This window comes from Strix uralensis, chromosome 28 (assembly GCF_047716275.1).
Source record: "Strix uralensis isolate ZFMK-TIS-50842 chromosome 28, bStrUra1, whole genome shotgun sequence".
Classification (NCBI taxonomy): domain Eukaryota; kingdom Metazoa; phylum Chordata; class Aves; order Strigiformes; family Strigidae; genus Strix; species Strix uralensis.
Window position 1 is genome coordinate 2,539,647 of NC_133999.1, and position 10,527 is coordinate 2,550,173.

The 10,527-nt window shown below is 63.5% G+C and overlaps 2 protein-coding genes across 2 annotated transcripts; both read left to right on the forward strand.

The window, feature by feature from the left end:
- The first annotated feature begins 672 nt into the window (after nucleotides 1-672).
- Nucleotides 673-2,153, forward strand: NPM2 (nucleophosmin/nucleoplasmin 2). Its single transcript, XM_074852278.1, has 8 exons — nucleotides 673-736; nucleotides 860-945; nucleotides 1,036-1,155; nucleotides 1,227-1,320; nucleotides 1,391-1,515; nucleotides 1,760-1,788; nucleotides 1,888-1,924; nucleotides 2,109-2,153. Exons 1-8 carry the CDS (start codon nucleotides 673-675, stop codon nucleotides 2,151-2,153), a joined length of 600 nt encoding a protein of 199 aa, XP_074708379.1.
- Nucleotides 2,154-4,298: 2,145 nt separating this feature from the next.
- Nucleotides 4,299-8,849, forward strand: FGF17 (fibroblast growth factor 17). The gene is given in 7 exon segments (XM_074852188.1): nucleotides 4,299-4,447; nucleotides 4,449-4,536; nucleotides 4,580-4,665; nucleotides 4,841-4,877; nucleotides 6,839-7,016; nucleotides 8,047-8,153; nucleotides 8,553-8,849. Coding segments are annotated over 7 exon segments (942 nt in total).
- Nucleotides 8,850-10,527: the final 1,678 nt, after the last annotated feature.

Consider the following 10,527-nt stretch of genomic DNA (forward strand, 5'->3'; position numbering starts at 1 on the left):
CAGCCCCCTCCCCACCACCCCGCTGCCAGCTGGGACTCTCTGGGGTCACTCGGGGCTACGAAGCTGATGCTCCTCCAGCTGCAATTTTTGGGGTGACAGGTCCCAGCGCTGCAGCTCCAGGGTGCTCTGGGACACAGGGGCTCAGCAGGGTCACCCACCTTCCGGGGGGGGGGGGGGGGGTCCTCTGCTTATTAGCAGTGGGGTGGGGCAGGGCTCCCAGCTGTGGCTCCCACACCTGGGGGTCTGATTGCCCCCCAAGGGCTGGGGCTATTTAAGATGGAAAGGGCTGGGTGGGTGTATTGGGTGATTGGGTGGGTGATTGGGTGGGTGGGTGATTGGGTGGGTGGGTGATTGGGTGGGTGGGTGCCCCTCTGCCTCCATAAGCTGCCTGGGTGGGGGGGTGCTGGTGTATTTGGAGGCTGCTCTGGGGCTGATAATTAAATTGGGGGTTTGGGGGGGTGAGTTTTTTAGTGCAGTGTTAGTGAGTGGCTGTATTGCTCCTGGGGGAGGACACGGACGGGGTGATGTGCTCTTGCTGGTCCTGAGACTCTGGCTGGGGGGGGAGGGTGTCCTGCGGCCTGTGGGGGGGCTGGGGAAAGCCCTCCTGAGGTGGGGGATCCCTACAGAGCAGTGCTGTGTGCCCCCCCACCCAGGGTGAGGGGTCCTGGAGCCATGTCCCTTACAGACAGCACCGGCATGGACAGCAAATCTGAGAAACCTGTGTCTCTGATTTGGGGTAAGCACTAGGGATCCCCCTCCCCAGCAACATCCCTGTGAGGCTGGGGGGTGCATTGGGGGCTTCTCCCCTGTACCCCCAACCTGGAGCAGCCCCGCTCTGACCCCCCCCCCGTCTCTGCAGGGTGTGAGCTGAGCAGCGAGCGGGACTCCTACACCTTCCAGGTGCCAGAGGAGTGGCAGTGTGAGCAGCAGCTGGCCCTGCGGACAGTAAGGGGTCCTCATTTCCCCCCAAAACCCTGAGGGGGCCTCAGCGAGGGGTGCCTGGGGGTCATGGGGGGGTGTTCTTGCTCCCTAAAGGTCTGCCTGGGGGAGATGGCACGGGATGAGTTCCATGTGGTGGAGATCGTGTCGGGTGAGGAGGGGGATGCTCGTGCCCCGGTGCCCCTGGCCACGCTGAAGCCCTCCGTGCTGCCTATGGTGAGTGTTTGGGGAGGGGGCTGCTGCTGGTGGGTGCTGCTGGTGGGTGCTGCCACCCTCCTCTCTTGCAGGCCACCCTGGTGGGAGTGGAGCTGACGCCTCCGGTCACCTTCCACCTGAGAGCCGGCTCCGGCCCCGTCTACATCAGCGGGCAGCACGTCTCCAGTGAGTACTGGGGTACCCCCACCCCGTGACCCCCGCTTGGGAGTGGGGGCTCAGCCAGGCTCTCCCGCAGTGATGCCCAACCTGTCCTGGGATGAGGAGGAGGAAGAGGAGGATGCTGAGGATGAGGAGCCAGCAGAGGAGTCCCCCGAGAAGCCCCCCAAGGGCCAAGCTGCCAAGAAGGGCAGCGCTGCCAAGGTGAGCACCCCCTTGGCTGGGATGTGGCGTGTGGGGAGGGGTCCCTGTGCTGGGGGGGGCAGCCTCCTCCCCCCGGGGAGTTTCCCCATGCCCTGATCCTGGGGTGGGCTGCTCCACGCTCCCACTGAGCCCCAAAGCCTGTAAAGGGGGTGAGCCGTGATCTTCCTCGGGGCTCCGTAGCGAGTCACCATCCTGCCGGTGTGTTCCTGGCCCTGCTCTCTACATCTTCTTCTCTCTCCCCTAGAAGAGGAGGCTGGAGAAGGAGGATGAGCTGTGAGTATGACGAAAAGTACAAACCGTGGAGCAGGGGATCCCCCACGCTGCTGGGCCCCTGCACCCCTAATCCCAGCTCCCCCCTTCTCTCCCAAGCAGGAACAACGTCTCCCCCGAGGATCCCCTTCCCAGCAAGGTAGGAGCTGCCTGGGGTGTCCCTCAGCATCCCCCGGCTATGGGGGTTAACACTCCTTGCCCAGGACTGGGAGCTCTTGGGGAGGAAAAGGGGCTGTTCAACTCAAAAATGGGGGAGAAAAAAAGAAACACGGTGCCAGGCTGGGGGGGTGTCCCTGTGCTCAGCCCCAGCCCCATCCCTGCAGGGGCGAGGAGCCGCCCGCGGCAGCAAAGCGACAGCAAAGAAGTAGCAGGAGCTTCAGCGGAGCTTGGCCAGGTACGAGGGTCCCTACGGGGCTGGGAGGGGGCCTGTGTGTGCCCCCCCCCAAAGCAGGATCAGCTGAGGGATGCGTAAACCCCTTTCTCCTTCCCTTCCAGGTGCAGAAGAGCCTGGGAAGCTGCTGGTTTGGTGTTGTCCTTCCCCAATAAAAAGGCTGTTTTGCACTCCTGGCTCTCTGTGCTGGGATTTGGGGGGGGGGGGGGCACGTTGGGAGCATCCTGGCCAGGGGCTGCTCCTGCCTCCCCCCGGGGCTGCCGGGAGCCCTGTGCCCGCTGCCCTGGCGTGCTGCCTGCCTTGGCAGCATCCTCCCTGGCAGGCTGGGGGGGCCGGAGGCAGCGCTCCCCCCCCTCCACGCCGTCCCGTGCAGGGTACCGAGGGTTGCTTGTGAATAGGAGACAAAGGGGGATTACTGAGCAGCAGGGAGATGATTATAACCCATTGACCTGGCCTTGGTCTGGAGGCAGCAGGTATTTGGGGAGGGTCCGGTGCCCCTCGGGGGTGTGTGTGTGGGGGGGGGGGAACTGCTGTGCCCCAGATTGGCTCTGAGAGTGGAGCTGAGCTCCCCACAAAGACAGGCTTTACTCTGCTCCAGGTGTAGGGCAGGAGGGGGGCTTATGGGGGGATGCCTTTCGGGGGGGGGGGGGCTCAGGGGTTAGCAGGGAGCGGGGTGCCCCATTTGGATGGGGCTGGGGGGGTTGGGGTACCCTCGCAGGGGACAGTCCCCAAAGGCTCTGGCCTGTGAGGGCCACACACAGAAAGCTTTGACAGGCAGCCCTGTCCCTTCAGCCTTTCCTCACCCCCCAGGGGCTGCTTGCACAAGCCAGCCCCCCCGCCGCTGCGTTGACAGCTCCTCAGGACCCTCTGCCCCAACCTCGGGGGGTCGGGGCAGGGGGGGGGACACGCAGCAGGCGTGATGATGGCCCAGTGGCCAACACTCATCCCCACGGCTGGAGGGGCTGAGGCACAGCCCTGACCTGAGGGATGGGGCTGGGAGGGGACCCTGGGGCTGGGGGGGGCACGGTTGTGGTTATTGGGGGCTGCAAACAGCGTTTTGGGCTGGATTCCCAGCCCAGGAGGTGAGAAGGCACATGGGGGGGGGGTCTAATTTGGGTCGTTAGCGCTGAATCAGCCACCCCAGCCTCCCACAGATGGGGGGGCAGGTACCCCGCTGCTCTCCATGTCTTTCCTGTGGGGTCCCTGCGCTGATGGTGAAACTGAGGCACAAGCTTGGAGGTTTCTGTACGAAACCGCTCGTCCCATGTGCTGCCCCTCTAGGACACCCCCCGGGGGCTGTTTTACCACACCCCCCCGGGCATTTCCCCAGCTCCCTGGCAGGGTATTTCTAAGGCACTTAACACCTCCCTGGTGAGCAGAGGGAGCATGGAGGGGTGCGCAGCCACTCACTCCCGAGGGGGAGGTGGTACCCCGTGGGGTGGGGGAAAGAGGGGAGCTGTGGGTGGGGGGGCTGCGACAGGCTCCCTGAACCCCCCCTCCAGCGCCAAACCAGCCAGTTAAAAAAACGCTGTAGCTCTTTTCCCCGCGCGATGCCTGGATCAGCGCCGTGCCGGGGGTCAGAGGAGGGTGACAAAAAGCATCCCCCGTGCCAGCGTGTCCCTCCCCGAGGCCTGGCAGGGCGCTCCCCACAGCGGGGGCTTTTCCCACCGCTGTGCCCCACAGCATCACCTCCCCCATCTCCCATAACCCCTCTTCCCCTCCATGGGGAGGGGGGGGGGCTTCGTCACCTCCCACGCTGGGGACACCCCAAGCAGCTGAGCCCCCGCCTTCCCCCCCCCGGCCCCTGCTCGCTCCGATCCTCCGCAGTCCCGATTGCCTCCCAGGAGAGGTCCAGCCCCTCTTCCCTTGGGCTCTCCCCACCTTTAAAGGCTGCTGCTTCGCCCATCGCCCACCCGTCGCCCATCGCCAGGCCGGGACGGGGTGGGTGCTGCCGGCTCGATGGAGTGGGGGGCTACGGGTGCTGCCCTTGACGGTGGGCAGCCCTACCCTGCCCGCAGCTGCCTGTCCCGCTGAGCCGCTGCCGGAGGGAGATGCAAAGCGGGGACTAAGCCAAGGACGGGAGGCTGATGGGGTGGGGACGAAGTGGACAGGATGGATCTGGATGCCCCCAAGGCGTAGGACGCGCAGCCCCCAGGGCCGGAGGAGGAGGAGAGGACCCGACCCCGTCTGCCTCCCCCATGCTCCCTCGCCGCTGCTGCTCCGCAGACGTTGGCATCGCACGTGGGCTCGCCAGCGCGGCCGCAGCCTGGGTTTCACCCCATTTTTCCCTCGCCCGCCCCAAACGCGGGGAGCACCCGAGGAAGGAGGGGACAGGCTGCTCCTCGGCTTTCCCTGCCCCGGCGGGGATGTGCCGGCGGTGAGGGAGGGCAGGTTCGCAGAGAGCCCGCGGTGGTACCTTCGTTTCATGCCGGTGTCTGGGGGGCTTCAACGAGCGCCATGCAGCCCATCACCCTGCAAAACCTCTCCATGTAAGCCCCGCTTGTCGGGATTCTAAACCCGGGTTTATCAGTTTATTCTTCGTGCGGTTACTCACAGCTATTCCTCCGGTGTTGGCGGGTGGGGGGGGGGGGCAGGGGGGAGAGAAAGCAACTAACCCCAAACAAAACACCTTGTTTCTCTCCCTTTTTTTGTCTCCCGCTGCAGATGTTTCCAGCTGCTCATGTTCTCCTGTCAGACCCAGGTACGTGGATGTTTTACTAACCCCGCGGCACGGCCGGCTGGGCAAAAGCACCGGCTCTGCCACAGCCGAGCCAGCTGTTTGCTTCGGGGCTGCCCTTTGCCCTGGCACGGGGCTTTCCCGGTGGCCACGGGGGCCAGTGAGAGCCCACCCCAATTAGTACCCAGCCCTGGGCAAGGGGAAAGATGCTGTGAAGGTGCCGGCGGGGTTGTGTCCCCATTGGCACCAGCCTTGGGGGCTGCAACAGGCCGGCACTGGGGTATCAAGCGCATCTTCCTCGGATCCCTGCAGCAGCCTGGGCAAGGTCAGCGGGGAAGCTCTCCCGGGACAGGCGATACACTTTTATTATTTTTTGTTTTTTTCCTTTTTTTTTTTTTTTTGCAGCCTTGCTCAGGGAGGGCCGTGCCAAGTCCGTCAGCCTTGAGCTCTCGGGGCCGGGCTCTGCCCTCGCTCACGCCGAGGCCGGCTGCCGAGGGGGTTAACGGGGCAGAGCAGGTTCTGGTCCCCCCCAGCAGCGGGGTGGTGTGAGGTTCGACACCCCCCTCCCCTCTTCCCCCCCCCCCCCCCCCCCCCCATGCTCTCAGCCTGCACCGTCCCTTTTTGTGCCCTTTAGAAAGGCCGCGGCTATTAAAATGCACTGTTCCATATCAGCACCCTCTGCTCCAGAGCCCGAACAAAACCCCTGTAGCTGCCGGCCCCAACAGCCTTAATATGTGCTTGGGACCTTTTTTCTTTTTTTTTTTTTTTTTTTCCCAAGGTAAATGCTTTTATTTCTTTGAAAATGAGAGGGGAAGGGAACCGCCTTTGATGGAGAGGGGCCACCCCCCCCACCCCCCCAGCCCACCTCCTCAGCCAGCCCCAAAGGCTTTAAAGTAGATCCTGGCAGGAAATGAGTCCCCAGGCGCACACAAAGGTGGTGGGGAGCTTGGGGGGGGGGGTGCAGGCAGTGCCCCCCACCATCCCATCCCGCTGCTCCCCTCCCTGCAGGGAGGGCCGGGTCCCCTCATGCCAGGCTTCACACCCAGCAAGGTGAAGCTGCAGCCTGGGGGGATGTGGGGTCCCCCCGGGTGACGCTGCGCACCCCAAACTGGAGCTCACCCCCCCCCCCCCCTCCCCAGCCCTTTTGGGGCTGGTTTTTGGGTCGGTTCAGCCAGGTTCAGTGTCCTTTGGGTGGCTCAGTCAGCTGTGGTTCTTCCCCAAGTCCCGGCTTCCCACTTACACCGGGATTAACCCAAGTCTTCTCTTAAGATGCGCGTTGGGAGGTACTGGTTGGAGACTGGTGAGGGGACAGGGGCTGACCACCAGCACTAATCCCCCCCCTCCCCAGCTCATCTGCAGTAATTAGCTGCTGATTATCATACAATAACCCTCCTGTGTTTGTGCTGCTTGTGCATAAACTGGTTTGGGTCCACGAGGTGTTTTATTCCTCCAGTCCCAGGGCCGGTGTGTGCTTGGGGTGGACTGGGAGGGGACGGCTCTGTCCTGGGACACCCAGGTGGGTCTTCCCCCCCCCCCCCCTCCACGAGGGACCCGGTGGGTGTTTCGTATCCCAGCCTGTCCCCAGTCCCTGACTGGGAGCAGAAGGTGCTGCCCGATGCTGCCGAGTGTCTGTCTGACCCCGGGGTACGGCCGGGAGCCGCAGCTCGACCCCGGTCCTGAGGGACCGGCCGGTTGTGCCCGTGGGAGAGCATCCAACCCGCGTCCTCCCCCCCCACCGTGGGATGCAAACCAGCATCTCCTCACCCGCCGTGCCAGTCCTCTCAGGTCCAAAGCATCTGCTTGGTGCCTTCATCCCTGCTCAACGGGGATGATGGCTGGGAGCTCTTCCTCGCCCACAGCCAGGGGTGGCGGGTGGATCCCCGGGGCCAGCCCCATCCCTCCCGCCCCGCCGGGCTCCCCGCTCCATCCCCTTGCCGTCGGCTCTCCAAAACAAATTGATTTTATTTTTCCCTTTGTAAACAAAGGGGGAGAATCAACCGTCTCCTAATTTTAACCAGTATGTGAGGGACCAGGGTGCCATGACCGACCAGCTGAGCCGCCGGCAGATCAGGGAGTACCAGCTCTACAGCCGGACCAGTGGCAAGCACGTCCAGGTGAACGGCAAAAGGATCACCGCCACCGCCGAGGACGGCAACAAGTTCGGTAAGGGGCTGCCTGCTCCCCGGAGGGGTTTATCCCCAACACGGGATAACTGCGTCCAGGCAAGGGCTGGAAAAAGACGGGGAAATGTCTCTTCCTGGAGTTTGGCAGAGGGAGTGGAGGGTGCAGGGAGGTTTTATTTGCCCCAGCCGACTGGTTTCATACCCCAAAATCCTGTGGATAGCTCCTGCGAGAGCACGGCTCCCAACCAGGCAGCCCTGACCTCAAAACTTCCACAAATCACGCGTTTCTCCGACACCACGCACCATTTATAAGCCCTATATTTAGGGCTTTTGCTTTCTAATCCCTTCCCGATGTGCGAGAGGCAACTCTTCCTGGAGGAGAATCACCTGATCAGCCTCTTAAATATCCTCCATACACGGTGGGCAGAGCCCACACTGGCCACATCACCTTTCCCCGCAGGGTTTGCCGGGGAGCTCCAGCCCTGACGCCTCGCTGATGGGTGCCCCAGCCCCGCCAAAGGCAGGCTGGCATCCCCAGGGTCTTTGGGAAAGGCTTTTCAAAGCCCGGAGAGGCTGATTCCCCACCTTTCCAGGTCTCCCTGCCCGCTCAGGCGGGGGCTGTCGGGAGCGCAGGGCCCGCCGGGGTCATTGGTTTCAGTGTCGGCTCCCAACCTTTGCAGCCACCGCTGTGTTGTAGAGAAACAATGAGGACGAGTATAATTAACCCGCCGGGTGCTGGACTCGGTCTAGCCTTTTGAACCGCCGACAATGAGGATGTGCCGGGGAGGGGAGGAAGGGGCCGTTGCTCTCCCCTTCATCAAACACCCGGTTTGACTCTGCTGGGTTTTAACAAAGGCTCTTTAGCATCATGGCTGGGGAGCGTCCCCCGGCAAGGGCTGCCCTGCCCTGGCTCGGCATCCTCCTGGCCCCGTCGGGGAAGGGAAAGGCGGGGAGGGATGCTGGGGGGGTGAGATGGAAGCAGGGTGAAGGGGACAGGGGTGGTTTGGGTGCTGGGAGCTCGTGGGGGGGGTGATGAAGCCCCCGTGGGACACTTGCCCCCTTCCTGACAGCCAAGCTCATCGTGGAGACGGACACTTTCGGGAGCCGCGTCCGCATCAAGGGGGCCGAGAGCGAGAAGTACATCTGCATGAGCAAGCGGGGCAAGCTCATCGGGAAAGTAAGTCCCGGCCCCCCCACACTCACCCACTGCCTGTTGCCCCCTGGTCCCCAGAGCTCAGCCCGGGCACCCCGCTGAGCAGCTGGAGCCAGGGTGCTCATCCAGGCTGGTCCCCATGGCCCCACTCACAGGGGCTGTGTTGGTGCAGTGGGGAGGGGGCTCTCCCTGCCCCCCCTTAAAGCTGCCAGTCCCTTTTCTCCTCCATCAGCCCAGCTCCTGCAAGGAGAAGCTCCTGGGCTTGCTGGCGCATCGGGGTGGGTGATGTGGTGAGCAGGGCAGGGGCGGACTTCGGGGTGGCAGCACGTTGAGGATCCCGTCCCCGAGCCCCCAGCTCCATCCCCAAGCCCCCAGCCCCATCTCCGCGGGTTCTAAGAGCCCCCCCCTCTCCTCCTCCCGCAGCCCAACGGCAAGAGCAAGGATTGCATCTTCACTGAGATCGTGCTGGAGAACAACTACACGGCTTTCCAAAACGCCCGCTACGAGGGCTGGTACATGGCCTTCACCCGCAAGGGCCGGCCCCGCAAAGCCTCCCGCAGCCGCCAGAACCAGCGGGAAGCCCATTTCATCAAGCGCCTGTACCGCGGGCAGCTGCCCTTCCCCAACAACGCCGAGCGGCAGAAGCAGTTCGAGTTCGTGGGCTCGTCCTCGCCCACCCGCCGCACCCGCCGCACCCGCGCCCCTCGCCCTCGCACGTAACGCCCGGCAGCCCCTGGGCTCCCCCGCCCGCCCCGCTGCTGGGCCCTGCCCTCCTCATCCTCACTTCAGCCTCGCCAGACTCTGCCCCTTCTCCCGGCACCCTCCAGCACTGTTTCTTCCCCCCTTCTTTTCTAAAGATGCTCTATTTTTATACTCCTTTTGGGCACCACGAACAGGTTGGGGCATGGGCACGTGGCTACAGCCCCACGCTGGGCTCCCTTCGTCCCTGGAGCATCCCCTGGTCCCCACGTTCACCACCCAGTGCCTTTGCCCGCCCCCCCTTGGCACCCCCTCAGAGACTTGTCCCCGTGCCACCACCCAGACACGTTCCTGTCCCCCACGGACACGGCTCTTGCTGACGGGGATGGAGTTGGCACCGGCCACGAGACTGCGGGACGGAGAGCCCAGCCCTGGGCTCAGCGGGATGCTGCAAGGGTGAGGGGGTCTGTCCGTCCATCCGTCTGTCTGCGCAGCCCCCGAGGGGAGGTGGAGGCCGGGGGGAGCCCGGGCAAGCAGACCCCGGGGCCAGCACTTGTATCCCCGTGGCTGTGGGGTCTCTGCGTTATTTATTGGAGGGGGGGTCCGTGCCCTGTCCTGGTGGCACCGGGGTCCCAGAGGCGTGGGGACATGGGTGGGTGCCCACCAGGCTCTGCTGGCCAAAGAGAAACTGCCTTTAGGTTGTTTTTATTTGTTTTGATTGGTTGTTTTTGTGTTTTTTTTTACAAGCTCTGCTGTTTCCTTTACGAGTCAGTTTTAGGCCTAAACACTTAGACTTTGGAGTTTATTTGTGTAAAGGAGGAAACCCCAAGGCAAATAAAAGTGAGTGTCTAGACTGATGGGGCCTGGGGGAGTTTTCCTTGCCGTGCCAAGGCTTTGTGCCCGCTGGGATGAGGGGGCACCCAGCACCCCATGGCAGGAGGGTGGTGGCGGCCACCGCAGGGGCCTCCCCGTGTCCCCATCCCTGTCTGTGTCCCCCTGCTCCGTGTCCTGGGGGTGTCTGTGGCATCCTGGGGGTCCGGGCATCACCCTTGGCGTGGTACCCAGCACTGGGGGCCACCGGCTCGCACACCCCGCGGCAGCCACCGGTCAGGGTGACCCCCCCCAGCCCCGAGCTCGGTGCCCCCAGCCCCGTGCCGTCCCCCCCTGCCCATAATTGCTTTCCCCTCTGACAATGCCCTGGGAGGTGGCAGCCGGACGGCGGGGAGGATGTAATCCCCTAACCGGGGCTCACCCAGCCCCTACAAAGCCCTGCCAGCATAATACAGGGAGGGGGGGAGCACGGCTGGGGGGGGCAGCAGGGAGAAAATTATAACAGTTTGAGTTAAATGAAGCTTTAAAGCAGAAGAGAAATGCAACACCCAGCAATTACGGCCGAACAATGCGCCCGGCGCTGCCTGCCCAGGTGTGGCGGGAGGGAATTAGCCGAGCGGCTGGGGTAATTTTTTTTTTTCCCCTCCCGTTTCCTTCGGCCCCACAGCCCCGGCTCCTTGTTTCCGCAGGAATTTGAGACATTCTTGAAAGGAGAGGGCTTTGAGAAAGGGGCCGACTGGGTCCGGACCCTCCCTGTCCCCACCGCCCCCTCCCCAATTTAGCCAAAGCTTCAAAGGTAGAGGAGTTCCCTTTGTGTAATCTCCGCTTTAATTTTTCCCCGTCCCTTTTTTTTCACCCCCCCTTCTCT